Source organism: Aulonocara stuartgranti (genome assembly GCF_965226115.1).
Source record: "Aulonocara stuartgranti genome assembly, chromosome: 6".
Lineage (NCBI taxonomy): Eukaryota > Metazoa > Chordata > Actinopteri > Cichliformes > Cichlidae > Aulonocara > Aulonocara stuartgranti.
The window spans coordinates 25,946,293-25,971,147 of record NC_138944.1 but is presented as its reverse complement, the minus strand read 5'-3'; the positions used below and the strand labels follow the sequence as shown (position 1 = coordinate 25,971,147).

Below are 24,855 nucleotides of genomic sequence, written 5' to 3'. Positions count from 1 at the left end.
ATATAATTACACGCAGCCTGTTCCACATAGAAAACACATTGGAGTGAGACATCACCCCTTGTTGTCTCTTGACCTCCAGTCACCAACAAGGTATGTTGGCAGCACTGGGAGAAGTATTTGGGGTCTGCCTTCTACTGCGGTAGTGGTTTTGTGAAGGAGGCGAGTACAGAAAGCTATGCACACTGTGGCATCTCTGACCTCTTTTTATTGAGAGTGCAGATGGGAAACCAAATCATAAAGTCTCCACGGGAAGCAGGGGGGAGGCTCAGATCCAGGGAAGAGGATGCAGTCTTCAGATTCTGCCGCAGAAAAAAAAATGCAAAGACTGCAACGTCCGTAGAATTATGAGTTACGGATAGACATTTAATTAGGAATGGAAATTAAGAAATTAATATTTCACTGCTGTAACCTGGGGGAAGAGCTTTATGTGTGAAATCTATCCCAAAAAACAACATGAATCATTGGAAAACATATTTTCATATATTTATTTAAGCAAGATCCTGGTTAGGAAAAAATGATCCTGAATATCCATCATCACACAGGCGGATAGTCTGGGTAAATGTGCCGTTAAAACTGGCTATAAATCACGTTTTGAAACGTAAAAAAAAATATATATATATAAATAAACATTCAAATACAGCATTATACTTTGACTTTAAGGCACACAGTGTGGTGATTGCAGGTAGATGGAACTCTCCAGCAGCACCGTGTCGAACAACTTTTCAGGAGGAAATCGTGCTTTGTGCGCTGCTCAGAAGAGCTGCAGCTACTACAATATTTTTTTCATAACTGTCACCATCAAGTGTCTTTATTTTTTAATTAAATATTCAAGTAGATCTAAAAGATATCCTTCGAGTGCTCCCTTTTTTCCCAACGGGTTGTGACAATGGGTTGATTGGGCACAGATTTTACACCGGATGCTCTTCCTGACGGCAATCTTTCTATTTATCCCGGTTTGCAATCGGCACTGCGACTGCGCTGCCGTGTGACCACAGAGGCAGGGCTTGTGTGTCCTCCCAGTCTTGGGCTGGGAATCTTCCACATGGAAGGTGAACGCGTTAAACACCGAACCATGGAGTCACTTTACATATTTCTTTCTTAATATTTGTGTATATAATCAAATTTACAATGTTGATATTGACGTCCCTGTTGGATAATTATTGATATTTTGTCCTAATATCACTTAAAGGGTTTCATGCAGACACTGAACATATGCAGTGTGTTGCAGCTGAATAACGATAAACTGTAAAAGTAAAAATAGTTACACCGAGATTTATTTATTTATTTGAATATCAAGTGGAATACGTTGTGGTACTTCCATATTTCTGTACGCGTAGCGCTTACTGCAGCTCTCCTGGTCCCACCCCCACTGATTTAGAAGTGGCAACTATGAAGGTCTGGGACAACCTGATTACACTGAAAAGGAAGTCGGAGGAGGGAGAGGTTACAAACTGCAGACCCTCACACACACTGCACCACATGATAAAGGCAAAAGGCGCAAACAACAACAAAAACAGCGCCACACACGCTTCACCATCAAGAAATACTGCAGAATACTGCTAAGAAACTTTTGTACTACAGATGTGCAGCTTCCAAGGTAGGGGCACTATTTTTAGCCAGTCATGGACAATCTGTACTTCAAGCTCTGGAATTCTGTATTTTTTAAAATCTTTTTTTTTTCTTCAGTCTTGATGATGATATTTGGGCTAGAAGGTTTGCCATACAGCGTAACTGGAATACCTGAAAATCATCTTTTTCCTTCATATAGCAGTGCTGCAGGAAAATGAGTTTTCATTAGTTCATCAAAGCTTATTTGTAATGCGCATTAACAATCCCTGCTCATTTTATGGATCCATGTATGAAATTGAAGTCATGAAGGAAGAAGAGCTTTCTTCGTGCCTTCTTTTACGCATGCAGTCTGTATAAATTAGAATGAAATACAAAGAAAGAGCTGGTTTTAAAACATTAATTACATCCTTCTTTGGGCTGTCTTTAAAAACAATTTCTCAAGAAGACATTTAGAGAAAATCTCATCATCTGTAATTCAACAAGATCCAACTTGAATGCTGATTTAATCAGAATTTCCGTCCAAACTTAATGTCCTGTCATTCGGCGCTTGTGCTCTGTCAGGTTTAACTGAAATGGCAGCAGATTTTTCATCAATTAAGATTAAATATTAAGACTGAGGCAAAGATGTATTGGTAGATCCTTTGTTAGAAGCTCAACATTAAAGCTAAGAATGTTTTTTTAAAATCTTAGTGAAGCAGCCGTGAGACACAAAGAAAGTCTTCTTTAGAATCCAAACTTTTCCTAATCCTAACTTTTCTACTCTCCACTGTCTCTTTGCTATCTGCTAACAGCTGTCATGTTTGAGTGAAATGAATCTTAAGCAAAAATCTTGATAAAGTTGGCAATGCTACTTATTTGATGGCTGAAAAGAATTAAAGAGGCGCCTTTGCGTGTCAGTAATATTAGAAGAAAACACCTATGTACTAGCTCTTTCTGCTCTTTGTGTAGGAAATTGTCTTTTTTTTGTATGGTTTTTATGCTTATGGAGGACTCGCTGTTGCACTGGCCATCTGCTGTGCCAGCTGTTCACTTTGGGTCATTGCATTAGATTGGTCTAACAATACTCCAGCTTGCATGACCATGATTCACCAGCGTAATCACCAGTGTTTACCTGGAAGTCCGACACTGGTCATAACGTTAGCTGGCTATTAGCAACCGCTCACTGACCGTGGACCTCGGTCATGCACAGCTTTCCAGGAGGTCCCCTCTCTTTCCAGCAGGCGGAGGGGCAGATGACGTTGGCTGAACGGCCTCACTTAGCCAAAGGCCATGCACTCTTACTGGTACGTTAGCTGCCCTCTGCAGTGCTCAGGGATGTAAAAATAGCTGTTTAGCAAGAATCTCAGTCATGTCTCACCAACAAAGACTGATTTATACAAGTTGCAGCACCAAGCATAGAGAAGCTTTTGTCCCTCCCCTCCTACTCCTTTTGCAGACCTCGTCACCAAGGCCGTGAGTGCCAAAATCTCTGACGCTCTTGACACTCTTCTCTTAAAACAGCCTTTGTTCAGCAAAGTATAAAGGACGTGATAGCGAGACTCAGGGAAGCAGTGTGGTCTCTAAAAATTTGCGCATTTGTTTACCGCATTTCAGTAAGATCGCAGTGTCATGGAAATGTTTTGTAGTAGTTTGTTTGCCTTTCTGCGTCAGCGATCGCAATTTCATAATAATCAGGCATTTAACCCAAATAGCTGAAAATGTCACAGGGACTCTGTGAAATTCGCTCCTTCAGTTCCCCCCCCCAACTCGATTTGAAAATTGATAACTATTAAAATAAAACTGGCCAGCATTTGGCAGCACAGAGGAAACAGTGTTACTGTTTTGGGGTTGCTGTAGTGTGACCTTTCTCTGACTCCACTTAATCACAAGAATTTCTATATTAGTTATGCATATCAACAGTGGAAGAAATACTCGTTCAGATACGCGACATGCTTAAGTGTTTACACAGGAGCGGCTTTAATTGTTTGGGTTGAAGCTAGAATTTGATTAGATCGACATATCCTCTTTTACAGCACTAAGGATTGAATTTCATGTATAATTTTCCTCATGAACACCAAGTAAGATTAGAGCATCTAATACATCTAATTTTTTTTTCCTCACCTCCCTCCAGGCACCCTTAGAATGAGACAACTCTGAAAAGTACACAAATCAATACAGACACACTGGTTACTGCAGTACATTTAATTTCCTGCTGTGGAAAGATTTATCGTGTGAGTGTGAGGCTAATACAAGGATTTTTTTTTTTATATATTATATGAAATAACCAATAAGAGATGTGTTTTCTATGTGGTCATAAAAATTGAGTCTGGTGGTGATTTTTGGCAGATAAAAGAGAATCATTTACTTTTTTTTTGTTTGTTTTGTTTTGTTTTTTCTTCATATTATCACCAAAATCTTGACCTTCTCTCTTTCTCCCTCAGCTTCACCTCGTGCGTATCCCGTGCCCCGTCTCTCCTTCAGCTCTAAACCTCACACTGTGGTTTTTTTCTTCTTCTTCTTTTTCTGAACAAACAGAGAAGCTGTCTTAGACGAGATGAGTCAGTGCAGCTGGGGTGCAGGTCATTTACCCGCAGCCCACTCAGATGGGACAGATGGCTCAGCCAGTCGCATGCTGCTTGGTGTAAACTGTGCACCCAGAGCTAAGCTAAAGCTAACGCTGAGTGCAAAGGGTTCAGCTAATCACAGATCTATAGGTAGAAGTGAAAAATGCACAGGTGATGACTCAATAGCTCAAGACGGGAGTTCGGTATAACGATAGAAACTACGTTTACTTGTTTACTTGACTGTAGGTTAGTGAGGTACTGAGTTTTCTTTTTACAGCAAAGGTCATGTGTGAAATCCTGACACAGCACGGCTCAGCTATGGTTACATGTTTGAGGCTGAGGCTTAAAATTGACAGAGGGCCAAAAAAAAAGACCAGGATATAGCTGAATACAAATGTGGCACGGTTTGTGCACAGAACAACCAGGAAGCTGACTTTCAGATTGCATGTGCCACTTTTTTTTTTTCTTGTTTATTTTACCGTGTCCCTTGTTCTCCAATGTGGTTTAGATCATGACGATGACAAAACAGCCTCACGCCAGGACTGAAAGGTTCAGCTTTGCATTGTGATATTAAGGTTAAAGGATATTTCTGGTGTTTCCTGTAAATGTCGCCGTTGTGACTCTGTGAGTCTTTACTTGACATTCTCTGCCTGTGATTCAGAGATTGGGGGGGATCAAGAATTTATGCAAAACACATGATTTTTAACATCACCTTTTTTCCCCGCCACTTGTCTATTGAGTCTGACCTAAAGTAAACACAGTAAGTAGCCACCCTGGAAGACACTTTACTGCGAACTGTGTTACAGATTAAATTTAAAGGCAGCGTCTTATAATAACTGTTCTTAGGATGACATATTAATGCTTACTAACATTTGTGCTGTTTTTCAGCACAGCACATTTCCTGAATTCTCACAGTCATAATTTATTTAAAACTAGAGTATTCTCCAGCAGCCCCCCTTTTCCTTCAAAACAGGAAAGTGAATGGGATTTGTTTGCATGCTGTCTGTGCAGATGTTTTGATTGTGTGCAAATGCAGCACTTTTTCTTTTTTTTCTTCTTTTGACTAGTTGGCAGTTGAACTTTAATATTACTAGTTGGAGAGCTGCTAATGCTCTGACCCAAAGTTTCTGATGTTTGGGGTTGACGTCTTTCAATTTGTAGTTTTAGGAGTTTGTTTAATTCACAGCAAGTTAATGAAATGTTAACTGCTCTTTCCCTGTGTTCTGTCTTTGGCTGTTTCGCTGAGTCTTTGCAACACTGTTTTATTTATTTATTTATTTTTTTTAATAAATCAGCAGTTTGAGGCTTAGGTACGTTATGAGTCATTTGGACTGAAACTTGTCTTTGGTCTGTTGCTTGACTTTAGTAATGTTACCAATCCTGAGGATTAACATTACCTTTACTTGGATTGCTTTTTGCGCTGGTACTTTCAGTTTCTGGTATTTTATTTGTCTTTTGACACCACATATATTCAAGTTTATTTTTCTGCTGGCAATCCAGATTTACATGCCCTCAGGTTCACAACTTTGGAACCATTAAGTTCACCAGCAGTAGTAGTAGTAAGGTATGTTTTGGTCTTTTTTCCTCTGATTTGAGCGTTTGGCTGCTCTCACTAAAGTAGTGGTAATAAAAGCACTGCTTATTTGTTTCAGTCAGAGGGTGCAGCCCTTCAGCATAGTGTTGTAATCAGTTATTGTAAGTGTCCTTTTGGCCTCCTGACAATTGACTTTGGTACACTGCATTTAATATGCATAGTCACGACTTGTGCTTGCATTACCACTGATCGGCACACATTAAACACTGACAAACTCTCCCTGAAGCAGAAATAACTCTTCACATGTTGTCCAACAGATTTATTAGTGAGACGGCACACCTTACTGTGTCCTGAACAAACGACGTTATGTAACATCCCGACTGCCCATGTGCAACTGTAGATTCACATAGGCCTTCCTCTCTGTCATTTACCATTAGGCATATGGAGGAGTTTAAGTATGCAGCTTAACAGCCTGTGATGAGAGTACATTTGCATTAGCAATTAGGGCACTTAAAGGCCTTTAAAGCTACATTAAGCTATCTAAACCATGAAGCGCAATTAGCCTTTTAAGCGTAGTAAAGCTGGAGTTGCTGGAGCTTGAGTGTTGTTGGCAGGGTGCTTCACTAGCAGCCAGTTTCACAAATTCAGAGTAATAAATTACATCAAATTCTTGTACTCTGAGTACTATTTCAGCATTTAGTCAAGTTTGGCAGCAGCAGCATGGAAAAGCACATAGCTCAGAAGTGTGTATTTATTTAAATCATACTGCATTTGGGAGCTTAGTCTTTAATCAACACACTGTGGTATCATTTTGGTTCAGTCATTTCTTCCTCTGTTATGGACTTTGGCATAACTTGGTAACTAGCAATACTTTCCCCAACTAGCTTATTTCATGTGTTGGCATAGAAGTAAGATACTGAAATGTTACACAAGCAAATGCCAACAAGCTGAAACAGGGGATAGTGTCAGTATTGATACCAATCAATGCCTAAAAGGCATAGTTTGTCTAATTGGCTTCCAGTGCAGTGGGAATGTTTCCAGACTCCTTCAAGTTGTTTCACTTTCCACATCAACAAGCTCAAACTGCCTGTGTTGGGTTAACATACTACAAAATAAAAGACTGACATTTCTGAAAAAACAAAAACAGATGAATAAAGCAAAAGCTACAGTTTGTCGTAGGCTGCAGCCTCCACCATCAGAGGTCTGCAGGTGCAGGCTGGTTTCATATATGCTCTCAAAAGACCAGCATGGAGATACAGGTTGAGAGGAGGAGTCCTGGTCCCTCCACAGACCCATCTAACGAATTCCGATTATAGCTTCCTCTAGGTAAATCATGTAGCTCTCTTTCTGTCATCTTGAGATTACGTGTTTAGGTAGGCGCTGCACAATAAATAAAATCTAGGGTAGGCCTACCCTCTGTTGTGATTGATGCTAGAAGATACAGCTAATTTGCCTTTCACCATTTCTCTCTTTGTGGAATTAAATAGGACTGTAACATTTGCAGATTTCCCCCCACTTTATGCTCTTTCCCCACTTCTCTCCCCCACCCTTGCCTCCGTCATTCTCAGTGATGTTGGGTCATGAGGGCTCTGACGGCAGCGTGACTCCACTCAGTTGGCATCTCTTTTCAAACTTCCCACCCTCCCTTCCTGTGTCACCATCTTAGTGAGCCCCTCAATGCCCCCTCTGTCTGCTCCTAGTAGGCTCCAGGCCCTGGGTGGGCAAATAGAGGGTCTCTTCCTGTGTCCCATCCCATCCTATCAGAAGGCTTACTTGGAGAAAACGGGTTGAGGGATGAACCACGGCTGGCAGGCACAGCTGCCATACCAAGGGAGCCCTCCCCATCCGGATCCAGCATCGTCCCATGCTGTCCCATTCCCAGCCCTGGAGCCACGAACACTAGACTTCTACAAGCTGAAGCGGGCTCTGTGGGTGAACTTCACAGTTCAGACTAGGACAGTGATTTAGAGAATGCTGGAATAGACATGCGTAGACCATGTAGTCATTAGGCACTGCAAGCAGTCTTAGATCAACTTGGATTTAGCCATGAATTGAACACAGCAGCAACTACAATGGACTATACAAACCACAAAGCAGGACTAAAGACCCCATCATAGTCTTCATCAGCATCCACAGGAGGTGGGTAATAGTGGGCAGCAATCAATTGGCCTTGCACTCTTGTGTTGTTGTGCTTGTGTTGACCATTTTGTCTGTGTACTGTACATGCACTAACGACAAGGATGTGCAGAATTTTTATATATTTTGTTTTCTTTTTCATCTCATATTTTATTGGAGGTAACATAACCCATCCTTTCTCAATTACTTTGGGGCTTAAAAGACTTTTAATTTATCAAAAAAAGGCCCAGTTAAATCTCTGCATCACCAAAAGTTAAAAAACAAACAAAAACTGCACCATGCATTTGAAAGGATGAAAGGCAAGATGATTACTTGTAGCATTGTTCTATTCAATTTATATAAAGGTAAATCCAAAGGAAACTCACGGCTAGTGCCTGACTACACTGTCGCTCCCCATGCACTTTTAAAAAAGGAACACTTTTTAACACACTTAAATCTTAAATCGTTTCAGTCTGGTAGGAGGTAAATGAGAAATGTGATTACGGACCACTGCATGGTTTTTAACTTCTTTGTTGCAGTTCCTGCCAATATATTCCACAGTTCGTTGCACTGATTTGATTTCTACTTCTTTCATGTTGTCTTGTGTGCATAAACATGATTATGCATCCATGCCAGTGACATGAGGTGCGATTTAGGAGCTGTGTGAGGAGCTGGCCGTCAGGGATGCTAAGACCCTGGGTGGTGTTTTCATTTGTGCGTTATTAACTATGTAGGTGTTAATTTTTATTCATATGCCTAGGGCTGGCTGGGCAATGCAGATCTTTGGTTAAAAAAAAAAAAACAGTGCGAGTGTGTATAATTGTGCATAAGAAAAACTGTGTGAAATCCCACAGATGGAGGAGAGATGCTCTAGCTACCACACAGCTTGTCCTCCTAGAACCACTTCAGTCTGTGACCATGCTAATGTGGCAGTGCAGAAACACTGCGCACGGATTCATGGCAACACTGACTACTGCTTTTAACTGTGGCTGGCCCATAACACAGTATTGCATGTAGGTTTAAAACTGGCTTTTGTGTTTGCATCTGTTGTTACACTGTAAATACATAGTTTGAAATTATTATATTTTAACAATCTGTCCCAGGACTGAATCATCAATATTTTAACTGATATAATAACTCATTATTACATTTTCAGTACTTTTATTCTCTGGACAGGTGCTTTAACATATGTATTATCATTTATTATAATGAATGACTTCAAGTGTGTTTTTCAAACAGAAGGCACATTTTTGTTAATCAACAACATCTCATGCTGTTGTTGTGTATTCAGTTTGAGTCGTCATTGTGCAGGAATTGCAGATGTCTGCTTGTGTGACATATTTGTCTCTTGTTATTATTATAATTTTTTTTTCATGACGTAAATGATCAGTCCTGTGTATATCTTCACCGGGAGGAGGCCCCAGGGCAGACCCAGGACACGCTGGAGAAATGATATCTCTCGGCTGGCCTGGGAACGCCCTGGTGTTCCCCTGGACAAGCTGGAGGAGGTGGCTGGGGAGAGGGAGGTCTGGGCTTCTCTGCTTAGGCTGCTGCCCCCACGACCCGGTCCTGAATACACGGAAGAAGATGGATGGATGGTGTATATTTTTAAAAAGAACTTTGCTCTGTGGCTGTGAAGCAGTTTTGTGGAGCAGGTTTCACTTGCCCGTGTCTTGAGTGTATACGACTTACTCAGTTGTCAACACTCTCTCCCTGGGCGGGCCTGGCCTCGCTGTAACCCAAGCTCTTGGTCCTTCTGTTCCCTGCAGGGTAACCTGACCCAGGATCGCTTTGTCATATGGAAGAGAGAGAGAGGTTCCTTCTCCACACCCACCATCTCGGTCAAACCAGCACGGGCACATGAGCCTTGTGTTTTTTGTTTGTGTTTTTTTTTTCCCTTTCTTTTTTTTCACCACCCAAGCTTTTGTACTTTGATATTTGAAATGTGATATTTAAGTGGGCCTACCTCAAAGGATGTAGGTTTAATAGGTTTAAGCCTCAGTTCGGATTGTGTGGGTGTGTTTGTGATTATATAATGCAGGCCTTTTGAACTAGAGTGTGTGAAACATGGGCTGCATGCATGAGTGCACTATGCAAGTGTGTGATGTGAATGTTCTTTGTTAAACGTTTCAGTCTGATTCTTGTATATCTGTGTGCTTGTAATTGAAAATCCAAGAGCTCTGCAGGTCTGCTTGTTTGCTCATCCTGTTGGTGGGGGGAAAGGTCTGATGCTCTTCATGCCGTCTCAGTGTGGCGCTTGGCCCACTAACAAAGGACACCCTGTGGATGAAAAAACAAGGCCAGAGCATTGTTAATAGGGTCAAAATCTTATTCCAAAATAGCAACAACAAAGCTTTAGTTTGCATTCCTCACACTCTGCTGGTATGCTTCCTTATCTGTTTGATCTCAGTGGTGGTTGTTTGTCTACTAGATCTCGTGTGCCATTTTAAACTCACATGTCAAATATCGCTCAGAGGTTCTGTTGGGTTGGCCGTTTCCATTTGGTGTTGCAAGACATTTGATAAATCTTTGAAAAAAGAAAAGAAAATCCCTTTTTCCTCGGCCCCTGGCTTTAGCAGTAAAAGGAAGTGAAATATTTTTGGACAAATCCTCTGTCCTCTACAAAATCGCCTTTTCTGTCTTGGGCAATTCTCACTAATAATTTCACAGAGAGCTTATTTTGAGCTCTAAAACAAACATTCATTTCAGCTGCCATGACTCAACAAAAGCAAGAGAGCATGACTTCTTTGACTCAGCATTTATGTGTGTCTGTGTGTTTATTGAATGTTGAATGCAGTGACAAAGCAATCCTTCCTTTGGCTTTGTACACCCAAGTGGGCCCCTGACTCTTAGGCTACGTTCACACTGCAAGCAAAAGCGCATCAAATCTGACTTTTTTAAACTTTGCGACCCATATCCGATCATGGTGTGACAGTACGAACAGCACAAATTCGATATTTTCACATCTGACCTGGGTCACTTTTGTATGTGGTACTGAATCTGATACATATCTGATGTTTTAGAAAGCGACTGCTGTTTGAATGGTCATGTCGCATTAAATCCATCTTTTACGTCACTGAGACAAGACAGTTATCAGCGCCAGAGAAGCGCTCGAGAAGACATCGCGAAAGCTTCCTGGCGAACCAGTAAAACTGTTGGGAAGACAACGTTGGAGAAACGTGAACATTTTATTTGTACTGTATAATCTGCAGATTCTGACAGAAATCTGCAACTATCCTTTGAAGCACTGCTCCTCTCTAAAACAGCAATAAGGATAATTATTAGGCCATTTGTAAATAACAAAATAACTTTATACCTTAAAGCAAAATTGGGAAACGTTAAGTCAGAAACAAGTCTTTATATTAAGGGCCATCAGTCAAACCATACTGTCTGGTCTGGATCTAAGCTGAGCGCGTTGTGTGTGACGTCTTCTTTTGCGCATGCGGGCCGCTTTGAGGGTTCACACTAGAACGCGTTTGCTGTCACATTTTATTTGTAGTGTGAACATGTGAACAAGTTCAGAATCTGCAGTAAGAAGAAATATAAAGAAGTAAAACACAAAAGTTTAAAAAAATGGACGGCCCTGCTCCTGCAGCTCTCACCTGTTTGCACTGAAAGGATTCAGCCTCAGATGAGAGCCTTTAACCCGTGTTCTGATTATTATTATGGAACTTTTTTTGTCCAGTTACCCCAAATACTGTTGCTTATCCACCTGAACTTACTATTGGCTTTTCCCATAAGGTGCTCTCATGCATCTAAACCTGTTGTCTTGTTGTCTTGACAAGGGATCCTCTGATACTGGTATCTGCTGATACTGATCCAAACATAGTTTTAAAATAATAAGCTGAAATCCTAATTTGCTAATTCCTCATGTTTGATGTAAACTGCTTACTCACTTAAAAGTAAAATGTAAATAAATAAAATATTTTTATTTTACTTTTTTTTTCTCTTCACAAACACAAGTTACGTGTGGAGCTGCCAAAGAGCCGGAGTGAAATATTATTTAACTGAGTTTAGGACAACATGCTAAGTTACTAAAATAAAAGCTTCGTAACAAACCAACATGTTGGGAGTGAAAGTGGGCGAGAGAGAAAGAAAGCATAGTCGTATTCTGATCTTTTCAGTCATGCCGCTTCACTTTGACGATACTTTGAAAATGTTTTTAATTAACTGCAAACCTACAAATAAGAGCTGTCGGTGTACCAGGTGTGGAATACCTCCTAACTGCTGCTGCTATGCTTACCTTAGGTAATCTGATCCAGGCTTTTGGGGTCAGTTTCGGAGCAACACCCTGTATCCGTCCTAGTCTTAGTGATTCTGGTGTGAATGAGCACCCTTGGAGTTTGAATGCATGCTGTCATACTAAAGCACGGGTTAAACTTCCTGTGCCTGATAATGCTGTACTTTGCTCCACTTGGGTATGAATGGCACTGAGTTTTGTCATCGATGAGTGAACGTGAGGCTCCGAGTGGACAGGCGCACACACACAAACAGAGAAAGTCCAGGATGAATGACCCAATCAAAATGTTTGCTGCCACAAGTGTAACAACTCTTGCACGTATTCCAAATATTACAGTTATTATGGCTCGAAGAATAATGTTATAAAAGGCAACCTAGCAGTGAATCACAGTAACTGTCACTTTAACATAGTGATGAAGCTGGCAGTCTTACATATCCTATATCTGAAGAGCTAATCATGATTACAGATGAACTGTACGTGGAATTAGTGGCACAAAGGAATGTTTTCATCACTATTTATTACTGATGCATTAGATTATGGTAAATAGCCTCCCATGGTCCCATTCCATTGTTTCATTAATGTCCTTAATATATTCAAGGATTATATTGCTAGATTGCTTGCTCAACCCTTTATTTACAGTGCTGAGCTCTCGTCTGCTTATGTCTCCCCCCCTCCCTGTGTCTGAGTTTGAACTCTTTTGTCTGCTATGTGATGTCTTTTTCTCACAGACAATAAATTGGATTTGAAAGAGAGGACCCAATTGCCCGTTTCTTATTATAGATTTGGTTGTTCACTGCAGCCAGGGTGCTAGACCAAACTATGTGGCTTTTGTTCTGGTTATCCCAGACACATATTTCTGGTTGCGGGCCTCTTCCCTCTGGCTCACTGTTCTTTTAGCAAGGGCAGTGCAGCTGGTGGAGAATGCACACAAAGACACAAGCTATGATAGGACACAGTGGCTAAACTGAAAAAAGTACAGCATTTGGCCAGCCTGTGGTCATCTGGGAATGGAGAAGCCATTGTGAGAACACACATGTAACCTTTGGCCTCATTTCTGTGCTCACCCTGCAGGCATGGAAGAAGCGGTGGTTTGTTCTTCGCAGCGGCCGTCTGACAGGCGACCCAGACGTGTTGGAGTACTACAAGAATGACCATGCCAAGAAGCCCATTCGTGTGATTGACCTCAACTTATGTGAACAGGTATGCTCCCCTGTAGTTTTATTGCACAAGTTATATAAATTATTACCATCTTGAATAGATCCAGGTTTGCATGATGTCACTTTGATGTATTTGGATGAATATTTGCATAATATCCAAGATGAATTTAATTGTCCTTAAAAATCTGTGTAAAATAATGAAAATGCCCTGTACGTGACTGCGGTGTACAAATGTTTTAGCATAATAGTTTAAGTGCTGGGTTCTAGCGCTCCAAATTTCATTTGTTGCTTAGAGAGCAGTTACCTTTTAGATTATTTTTGCAAATTCTCTTAATTAAGAATGATCACTTTAATACATTTTCCCTTTTTTTTCGTTTCTTTGGTTAGCTCTATTAGTGATCAGTCTTTCCTTGGCTGATGCCACATTAAGCTAAGCCGTGTCGGTTGCTCTCCCTCAGGTGGACGCCGGTCTGACCTTCAGCAAGAAAGATTTGGAGAACAGCTACATATTCGACATCAAAACCTTTGACCGCATCTTTTATCTGGTGGCTGACACCGAAGACGAGATGAATAAGTGGGTCCGCCACATCTGCGACATTTGTGGTTTTAACCCCACCGATGACGGTAATTACAATTAGCCACACATCACTCTGTTTGGGCACTATTGGCACTGATGTTTTTCTTCACTGTCGAGGTTACACAGTGATATTTATGTTTATATATACTTATATTCTGTGTCTTTCGAGTAGAAAGTTTACTTTGAACTGTTGATATTTGAAATAGGGTGATTTTGTTACATTTGTGGCACAGGCTGTGATTTATTTAAGAACATCAGTAGATCAGAAATAATTACCTGGTTATGTTTCACCATAATACACAAAATCTCGGTTTGCATGTTTGTGTGTTTCTTTTTCCACAAACTTCCCCTAGACCAGGGGTGTCAAACTCAAATACACAGTGGGCCAAAATTCAAAACTGGAACAAAGTCGCGGGCTAACGTTAATATTTATTGAAAAAAAAATCTTCCTCTAGATATAAGAATGAATCTTTTCTTATGGACTCAAACAAGTTTTGCTGAAAAACTGAATATGGAACAAGCAAAGCTTAATACTAAACAATATATATATTAGCTGTATAATACCAGTAGGCCAGCTCTAATAGTAATTTGGTATGGCTTCGCGGGCCAAATATAATTAGTCTGCGGGCCAAATCTGGCCCGCGGGCCAGAGTTTGACACCTATGCCCTAGACCATCAGGAATTGAGCCACCAAAAGTGGTGCACAGGCACATGTTAGGCTCTCTTATCTGCATCGGATATTTTCACATCATCATGTTGGTTTGCAGCCACCTAGCACCGGGCTAAAGCAACCCATTTTTAGCGTTAATGCACCTGCAACACCTTAGAAAAGCATCCTAATCTCATTATTACCACAGAATGCATAATGTAACTAGAAGTAGTAACTAGTAACTAGAAGCGTAGTAGCTGTGGACAGCAATGAATAATTTTTAGCATATGAACAACACGTGCCATCTCTCTCTCTCTTTTTTTTCTTTTCTTTTTTTCCTTTTCCTTAAGTGAGATTCAGTATATCATGGCAACAGCATGAACAGGCAAAACGATCCTATAGCATGGCCATGTAAGTTTCTCCAGGTAAGAACCGCAGCTTTAAGCGATCCAAGGATTCCCCTGTTAGAAGATGACTACAGGAAATCACTATTTGTCCACGCTGGTGTCTCTCAACAAAGCGCTTGGACATGGTGAAGATGCCATGGAGCATCAGGGGATTCTTTTTAGCCATGACACCAGTTTATCACCACAGCTGAGCAATACAGGATAAAAGTAGAGGATAAATGATTTACATTTGATGGGTCTCTTTTGGATATCACTGTTGTACCTCACAGATGTCAGGATCTTTCTTTCTGAAGGAACTAAGGGAACCAGTTAAATGTGTCAAGAGGTCTCTATTCAGCATAGTTCTCAGCCAAGGTCTAATGATCCATGTGTTGAACTTTGTGCAGTATTGAGGCTCACGTTACTCTTTTTTTCCCCCCAGTACTGGATAATAAAAGCATTGTACGCCTGTCACTCTCACTGGCCTTCTTTCGTTCGTTTCCTCTTATCTGGTTTTAATTTCCTCTCCCTTGAACACTCCTCTTTTCCTCTCTTGTCGCTCTGTCTTTGAGACTAATTGTCTAAATGTCTTCTATAGTTTCTTGACCTCATCAGCGAAGCAATGAGCATTTTTAGTGTGGTGAGAACTGGCACAGACGTTGCACATGTTCACTGTTTCACATGCTACACTAGGGCTGGGCTATATCATACCGTTCACGGTAATACCGTGTAATTTTGGGCAACGATAGGAAAATGAAATATCGCGATAGAATATGGGTAAAACACGCATGCGCAGTGCCTATGTTTACATACGCACATGGCGGCGACGCAGAATGATAAGAGCGAAAGCGGATCGTTGAATGAAACGGATGAACCAGAATTGGTTTGCAAAAATGCTGCAACTTCAGTGGTGTGGGACTGGTTTGGCTTTCGTCCGTCAGATACACAACAAAGCACTATTTTTGGTAGAGCATGCTAGCGGGCCGTCGTTATTACCCTGTTTTTTGGAAAATAACACTTAAAATCAATCCTTTGATTTTTCTGAAAATCGACAGTGCCCCTTATAATCCCGTGTGCCTTATGTATGAATTCCGGTTGTGTTTACTGACCTCGAAACGATTTTATGTACACGGCGCTCGAAAATCTGTCAAATGTTTTAGTACGACTTTGCTAAACTACGAACCCGCACCGCTTGATGGATTGTCAGAGCATTACGGCTACCGTAGGCAGGAGTCTCGCGGACTGATACGTACTGTGCTTCAACATAATATTACCGTATTGTGTGTATAACCTCTGAATCCGAGATATATCTGATGTTTTAGAAAGCGACTGCTGTTTGAATGGTTATGTCGCATTAAATCCATCTTTTACGTCACTGACACAAGACAGACGCCAATTATCAACAAAGTTTTGTGGATGTTATGCTGAGGATATGTCGGCCAATTTCCACTAGAAATGCCTTTTGGTTAAACTGTCAGCAAGGAATTTGCACTGTTACATTTTTATATAACTTTAATGCGCATAAAAAAACAGCTGCTTGTTTAAGTGAAAATATATTGATGGGGTTTTTTGCACTAATAAAGTTGTGGAGATGTAAAGTATTTTGTCTAGTGTCAATTATATCGTCAGTTATATCGGTATCGCAAATTTTCAAATGTATATCCATCCATTCGCTTCCGCTTCTCCTTTTCAGGGTCGCGGGGGGCGCTGGAGCCTATCTCAACTTTGATAGGGCGAGAGGCGGGGTACACCCTGGACAGGTCGCCAGTCTTTTGCAGGGCCAACACACGGGGACAGACAACCATTTGCGCTCACATTCACTCGCACATTCACACCTAATGGCAATTTGGATTTTCCAGTTAACCTATCCCCACAATGTATATCGTGATAAATATTTTTGGTCATATCACCCTGCTCTATGCTACACAACTCTGATTCTTGTTGGAGACGAAGGTGCTTTTCAAACCTGGCAACTGAGTCACTGATACTCCTCCAAGGTCATTCTCTCCAAAGTGTGACTATGCCTCCAGCTCTGTTAAATAGCTAGTGTTGCAGGGTAACCATGATAACAACACTGATGGCACCTTTTCTGTAGATGTCAGAGCTGGCTTTGAAAACCCCGATGTACGAACTCATAGTAAGACGGTTAAAGGAGAGCCTGGGTGTAAAAACGGATATCTTTTGCAGATACCCTTCACTGCTCAGTACAAAAGAATGTCCCTGGCTCTCTGTTTTGTGCTTGCTTGCACTTCTCTGCATGTGATACAGAACTCTCACTCCTCTGTCGCGTGTGGGTGTGGCCACAGTAGAGTGCTTCATAGCTGGGCAGGGAACATTAGTAGGGCTAGGGGAATGAAGGCTCTCAGAGCGAGTGTAGGAGGTATAGATTAGTACACGCAGAGGGGATTTTCCCTTTTCCTGTATGAATCAGCACTTAAAGCTTCAACAAACAAATGTAAAAAAAAAAGACAAGGACATAGCGGAGGAGATGAGAGGAGCAAATGATGCACGTAAAAGAGAGAAACTGACTTTTAAAAGAAGAGAACTCGGGGACCTTGCATGAGATAAAACCACATCAGTTATAGAAGAGTGTGGGAGGAGAGCTGTGAAAAAGGAGAAAAAAGTAGAGAAATGTGGAACGAAAACACATATACGCATCAGCTATCTTGGCTCTGAGTGCAGTAGAACAATCAGCTTGAGCAGCAGGTTTGTTTAGTAGCTCATCATGTGGGAAAGCAGAGAGACCTTTAAAAATGATGTCTGAGGAGTAGCTTGTTGGAAGGCAAAAAACAGAAAGTAGTCTGTCGACACAAAGCTTTTATTCGGGTGACATGTTATACATGAAATGATGTAGGCTAACGCAGAGTCGTGATATCGGTGACATCCATCTGCTTTAATTTGACATGAGTTGTTTGTGCCAGTGTTCCTGGCCTCATGCTGGGCAGCGTGCTGCATTTGGATTTATTTCCTGTGGGATTTCTCCCCAAGAAGGAAGTGAGGTAATTGTAGTAGCTTGTTGGGTCAGTCAGTAACAGTGTTTTAGCTGCAGGCTAACGACCTTAATTTGAGGTTTGGTTTGATATACACAGTAGAGGGACGCACATCTGTTCGTCAGAATGTGCGTATATACATCAGCTGCTCAAGTTCACACATACAGTCGCAAAGTTGACGTAGTGTCAGCGTGAATGGAAACAATTGAGCGTTACATTGGAATTGGGTTGCTAGGAAACAGCTTGGGTCCAAGTTTACTTTGCTAGAGTTGACATTGGCACATACAGTTTACTTTTTACTTTGTGCTTAATACCATCTCTGGCCTCTCTTTCATTTTCAGTGGGTTTCACAGGGCCACAGTAGGTGCAGCTCCTTGCTCTTCATCAGTGACTGCCAATGCATGTGGAGTCAAAGTTGAATAAACAGCTGGAAATGTAGCAGAAATGCTAATGTGCTCTGCTGGTGTTGCACTTAAAACTGTGAAGCAGGCATTTACTGACATCTGCTGAGCCACATGTGACAGGTCTTATTGGCATTATTTGTGGCTATTTTTTTAGTTGTGTGATCAGTGTAAGAAATTAATCTTAGTCATTCATTAAATTTTCCCTTTGCTGCTTAGACATTAATTCACTGGCAGTGGCCTGAAACCTCTGTGGTCAGTTATGGAGACAGCTTTACTGTATTTCATTCTTTAGTTCTGTGTACTACTCACTAAATAACATTAAGTTTTGACAGGAGTTATCCTCAGCTTTCATTTCTTTGTCCTCCAGATGCAGCAAAAGCTGCTCACCAGTCCGCCATGGGACTGGTGGTGGAAAACGCTCCACACCCAGGTCCAGGAGTGTTTACCAATGTGCCGGCCCCTTACCAGCCAGTCAGTGTGCGACACCTGGACTCACAGTCCAGTTCAGAGGAGCCCCAGGATTACCTGTGGCTTGCTAACTGTGAGAGCAAAAAGCCTGAACCCAGCAGGTGAGATCGTGTCCGAATATGCTTCTTTTATAGGTTCAAGTCTCCATATTCTCTATGTTGGAGTGTCGCATGGTGAGCTAAGCATTTTTCAGTGTGGTTTCCAAGCCATTTATTCTTTTTGTATACTTTCAACTGTACTGCCACTCCTGTCCTTGTCTCTGCCGTATGCTGTGTGTAGCTCAGTGGAGCATCACTCTCTCTTGGAGAGGGACCAGGAGTATTTGCTCCTGGAGGAGTGTGAGAGCAAGACTGTTCCTCCACAGGCTAGCCTGTGAGTGGCCAGCCAATCCAGCTGGAACTGCCTGCTTGTGTGGAGTGTTGCACACGCATAAAATACAGATCTCCAAACACTTGTGAATGTTGTAAATGTAAATGACGGTTATTAAATCTAGGTTGCATTTGTTTAGCAAAAGGCCTTCCTTCTAAACAGAAAAAGATGTGGGTGTTTTGCCTAACAGTGTAATAATTGTGTTATTTCCTGCATGGTTACAAACAGTTACCAAGAACCTCAGTCTTCCACTTTATCCACAAAAGCGTGCTGACATGGCAAGAGTTGGAAAAGTTTAATGATAAAAGCTGTCTGGATATGACTTAGTTACTAACATAGCCTTTGTATACTAGTGTTTTTGGCTTGGTGTGACTGTGTGATCTGCAAATCAACGTATTTTACTTTTTGTATTAATTATCTGGTGTTTATGTGTATTGTGTTATCAGAGCTCATGCTGAGTGCTCCAAGTCTACCTCTTCAGAGACAGACCTGAATGACAACCTTCCATCTCACCGCACGCCTACATCCTCCACTTCCTCGGCTAAACACACCTCACACAATGGCTTCTTCCCACCGCACCAGACTCCTGTGTCCGCCCCTTCCATCTATGACTCGCCTCCATCACGCGGTGCCTCCCTCTCAACTGACAGTGGCTTTTATCATCTTCCTCGCAGCTACTCCCAGGACACTGTGCTGCTCCCCAAGTCAGCCTCCTCCCCTCCGGCTCATCCAGACGGCGCGGATGCCTCTGACCTTTATGTCTTCAACACGCCGACACGGAAGCCCTCAGTAGAGACACAGATGCGCAACATTTCTATCAGTTACGACATCCCGCCCACACCCGGTGCAAACAGCACCTACCAAGTGCCCCGCACAGTATCGAACACAGGGGTAGGAGGCTCAGAAAGCGGGGGAGATGTAGTGCCCCCTCCCAGACCACCCAAGCCTTCCCTCAGTTCCAGCTCAGGACTCCCGCCGCCTCCTGCTGAGCGCTCACCTACAGACACCTATAGTGTGCCTCGATCAGCCTCAGAGACAGATGGAAACTACTGTGTGCCCACAAGCGCTGGGAGTAAGGCTTTACGCAGCAACACTATTGGCACTGTGGACTGTTCACGCCTCCGCAAAGGTTTGTATTGTAGAGGTTTATTTGTTTGTGGTGCCCTTTTCACTTTATTTTAATTTCAAAACCTATTCTCACCTTTACCTTTTCGACAATACGGCACATATATGTGGTAGGCAGGATATTCTATTATTTAATCTTATGAAGATTTGTTGCACCAAAATCTAACAAAAGCAGATAAAAATGTTCTGAGTTTCCTTTTTAATAACAGTTCTTTAATCCATGGCCAACATCCTTTTTACAGAGCCTTAAAATAGTCTGGCAAGAGAAGAGAAACTCATGGTGTCGATTCTTCTTGCTTCTCCCTCTTGTGGTGACAATCGGAATTGCAAAATAGGTCTTGCTTCATTTCTGTGAAGGTTCTCAGTCATCGAGGTCATCGTAGTCAAAGTCCTTTGACTACGTCTTGCTTTATTGTTTTAGATGAGCAGTGGTTATTCCCCCAATAAATTTGGGGCATTTGTGAAATTTTTCCCTTTTATGCTTTGTGTCTTGGTGACAGAGCAGATTATTGTGCCTAGGGCAGGGCTGCACTGTTATGGAAAAAAACACATTTTTTAAATTCGAGCAAATATTATAATTTTTTATAATTTATTTACTTAAGAAACCTCATAAAAGAGATTTTTTTTTACACAGGATGTCCTTATTTAGAAAGAACTCCATGGAAAAACAAATAACTGAGTAACAAAAACAAGGTGAACGTGCTGTTCACCTACCACACCACGCCGGTCTCAGGAGCACCGGTCTTTGCTGGCCTGCAGCCTCTGCTGTGAGATGGCTTCGACACAGATTGAGCGAGTTGCAGCAAACTCGAGCAACTTGGGAGACTTGCATGGTAGCCACAGGGGGAGTGATGGAGAGCCAAAACAGTCTCATGTCTCCTTGTAATGTTCACCCCTCCTTTTTACTCTTCCCCGGAAGAGACTCTCATTTGTCTTCAAAGCTTTTTCTCGCGCTGTTGTGGTTCTTGTGGTCATAAGTGGAATGCATTAGCAACTGCATGAGTACCTGATGACAATAAAATAAAAAATACAGTAATTACATGCTGCAAAGTAGAGTGCTTACATGGTGCCTTTGAGCTTTGTCTCACAGACTAAATCTGCAAAGTCATGAAAACACTTAACACACAATAGAGGACAACTGTTATGTGGGAATTGTCCTGTAGCATAAATGGGCCTGAAAGAAGGCTAATAATGTACAGTGCACATCATTTGCTGCTCTCTGTGTAGAAGGGCTGTTTATAAACTGCATTGTAATCATGGTTTTGCTTTTTGTAGACTTTGGATCCCAGGACTGCTATGACATTCCTAGATCATTCCCTTCTGACAAAAGCTGCTCGTTTGACTTCAATGAAAGCTTCAACACCTATTTTGTGAGTATTTCAAGTGTAACTGCTGGATAATCGTTCTGTGGCTTTAGGGAGAAATGTGTATGTTAATCGGTTTTCCCTTGTCACCCTCAGAAAAGCAAAGGAATGATGCCAGTGGGTAGCCATTCTACAGAAGAGGTCGACCAAAACTACGTGCCTATGAGTGCCAACTCACCGTCACATCATCACTCGGGCAGTTTGCCAGAGCCAATGCACGAAACCAACTACGTCCCCATGACCCCAGGTACTATGGAGTTCTCATCCCTGGGAAAACAGGTTCCTCCACCTGCCCACATGGGATTTCGCTCAAGCCCGAAGACCCCTCCCCGCAGGCCGTTGCTTAGTGAGTGCCAGCCCCCACCTGTGGACCGAAATCTCAAACCCGATCGCAAAGGTGAGCAGACAGTAGGTGTGCTTGCATGCATAGCTGTGACTTCATAAGTGATGTGTGTGAGTGTGTGCGTGTGTGTGTGGAGTTCTTGCTTCAGGGGTGTGTGTGAGTTTGTTGCTGCTGTGAGCTTAGTTTAGTATGCTCAGCGTTCACTAATGCACCAACTGTACGTGCTTTGTCTCACACTCTGCTGCTATTCCCACAGTGGATGGCTCATGGTCATAAAGCCATCTGCACAAAATTTCATTCTCAGAGCGGTGTCATTTTTCATCCTGCTTTAGTTGTTGTCATAATTAATGTGGAAAAATGTTTCTCTCATTTTGTCTTCTTTGGTCTGTCTGGTGTATTAAATACCACCGTCTCCCTCTGCGCCCGTCCTTGACCAGCTTATTTCACCTCTTGATGAATTAGTTTATTTCCCTACATTTGATTACATCCAACACAGTTAGTTCCTTGTTTGCCTCCAGCTCCCGTGAGGCTCTGTTAGCCATTTCGGAGGGGTCTGCTGTCTGTGCCACGGAGTCATTGAGGCCTTAATTGGTCACCTCCATCCCGTTTGTTCCCAGCATCTGAATGGAGCCTTTTGATTGGGGACCTCATAGACTGAAAGAGAGTTGAAGAATGATGGGAAATAATCACAGAGGCACATCAAAAGCCGGTACTGTTACTGTCACTGTCGAAAACGGAGCAGTTTTCTGGAGTTTTACATTTCCAGATTGGGAATTCTCCCTTTCACGTGGCCCTTGAGTCAGTCAGCTCCAAGTTTGGCTTTGGTCATTGCTGAACTGCTGTGTCTAAATAAAAAAATCATATCAAGTAGCTGCTTTTCAAGCAACCGCTTTGAAGTGATTATTATTTCTCTCACACACACACACACACACACACACACACAGTCCTAATCCTCACTGCTAATAAAACTTGGTTTTACACTTTTGAATATCTTTGGCAGCAGACGAATAAAAATGCTAATTGTAAATGTTTGTAGTCTAGTTTGAGTTTTGTATTATTGTTTAAGCCCAAATCTTTTTGCTTTTTTTTTTTGTTTTTTTAAAAGTATTGTTTTATCTCATTCACTTTTTATTTTTTTAGCTAATATTAAAATTCTCATTAAAATATATTTATCCAGTGTTCAATCCCATTGCTCCTGGCATAAATTTACTCTACTTGGATTGCAGGTTTTAGATATTTGGATCTGTGCACAGCTGCTTCTTGTGTTAGAAAATGCCACATAGACATGAATAAGAATATAAACTCGTATTTTTTAACTGATATCCTTAAATGGTATTATATTAATGTTAGTGATGTTGCTTTTTAGGAGCATCATTATGTGCTGATTGTCTTTTGGACCTTAGCTTTTTAAAGTAGAGACCATTGGTGTATTCATTGTTATGCATGGGTAGGATGTCGCATCACCTTTAAACAGCTCTGTGATGTTTTTCATTTCTATATTTAAAATGAGCCATCCACTTCTTCCATTTTCTAGACTAATCTGAATCTCTGCAACCTCTGTTCATCTTCCGTGCACTTTTCTCTCCGCTTTGGATGTCTGAGCCGTATGTTGCAAACACTTTGACTAGTGTATTCAAAGCAAACGGCATCTTATTTCCACTATACGTGGATCCATTAAAATTAATTATCTTTGTCTGCAATCGCAGCGCATTTCTGACAGCACTGCAGAAAAATGTTGTGATCAGTGTGCAAAGGAGCAGTGCGTGTCGTCCTCAAGTTGCTCTGTTCTGCAGATTGGTCCGAGCTCTCGTCAACATGACATGATTTCTCAGTGTTCTCTCAGCGCTTATACACAGCTCGTCGTGCATGCACAGCTGTGATGTCAGTCTTTGTGTGGGAAGTCGTGGTGCATGGAGTGAGGTGCATGTTGGGCAGTATGGGTCTTCTGTTGTCATGACAATCATCCTCTTGAAGTGTGCTGTGCAAAAAAAAAAAAAAAAAAAAGGTAAATTGGTGTACGTGAGGTTACAGTTTTGCTCTTCTTCATCAAAGTCTCGTCTCTTTCGCTTTGCATGGCAGAGCAGTTGTTACAGTAGGGCTGAACTGTTATGATCACCAAAAAGATGTTGTAATCAGCAAAGTCTTCTTTCACCAATCAGGTCACAGTCCTAAAATAATAAGAGCGGGTTTAGAGCGAACTGACTCTCAAACCGTAGGTGAATTCCCAAGTCGACGACGCAAGGGTAGGTACACCACACTGAACTGCTGTGCATCTGAATACTTTTCATTCTGTGACCTTTTCACACTCTACTTCATCTTGATTCTCTGCATGCTGTAAGTAAATGTACTGTGGGGATTTTTACAATTTTTGTTCTTCAGGGGTGTGTGTGTGTGTGTGTGTGTGTGTGTGTGTTCTAAAAATATGAAGTGTATGAAGTGTCGGAGGTGTTGCATTAATCCAGTCTAATCATTTTAAATCCCAGCAGGGGATGGATGAGTGTGTACCTCACGCATGGTGGATTACACTTGTTACATCTTCGAAGCTCATTAAGAGTCATAACACGCCTTTCAAAATAAACCATTTCTACCATCTTAACCTAAATATTTCCTCACTTTCAATGTGATGTTTTTTTCTTCTGTGGAGCCAAATGACTCACTAACGTTTCTCTGCTCAAACATTTGTGTCTGTGTTTTTGTTTGCAGTTCAACACATTTTACTTTCATAGCACATTGGGATGTAACAGCCAGAACACACTTATTGTCAGAGAAGCATTCACACAGGGCTTTGGAAAAGAGTAGACTTCTCTTCAGGAGGAAATTGAACAACGATATTATCTAATAAAAGCGATATCGCTAGCTTCCGTACATACAGATGATGTTTGGGGAAAATCCCAAAGCTCTTGACCATCTGCAGTGAAGGGATCATGCAACTCTTTTGTACTGTGCAGGGCATTATGCACAGGTTTAGTGCACGTGTAACTTTGACTCTTCTTGCACAGTTTCTGTCCTGAAGTGTTGTCTT

The 24,855-nt window shown here is 41.7% G+C and overlaps 2 protein-coding genes across 9 annotated transcripts in view; both read left to right on the top strand.

Moving 5' to 3' along the window:
* Positions 1-24,855, top strand: part of inpp4b (inositol polyphosphate-4-phosphatase type II B) — a 384,743-nt gene that overhangs the window by 11,330 nt on the left and 348,558 nt on the right. The gene's annotated exons all lie outside the window — the stretch shown is intronic.
* Positions 1-24,855, top strand: part of gab1 (GRB2-associated binding protein 1) — a 58,421-nt gene that overhangs the window by 26,890 nt on the left and 6,676 nt on the right. For 3 of the 4 annotated variants that reach the window (XM_082537640.1, XM_082537641.1, XM_082537639.1), the window contains exons 3-9: positions 13,073-13,201; positions 13,617-13,782; positions 18,532-18,733; positions 19,448-20,130; positions 21,402-21,496; positions 21,587-21,887; positions 23,993-24,076. In XM_082537640.1, the coding sequence (XP_082393766.1) occupies positions 13,073-13,201; positions 13,617-13,782; positions 18,532-18,733; positions 19,448-20,130; positions 21,402-21,496; positions 21,587-21,887; positions 23,993-24,076 (1,660 nt within the window). The remainder of the gene's footprint in view (positions 1-13,072; positions 13,202-13,616; positions 13,783-18,531; positions 18,734-19,447; positions 20,131-21,401; positions 21,497-21,586; positions 21,888-23,992; positions 24,077-24,855) is intronic. The other variant, XM_082537642.1, reaches the window with a different exon arrangement.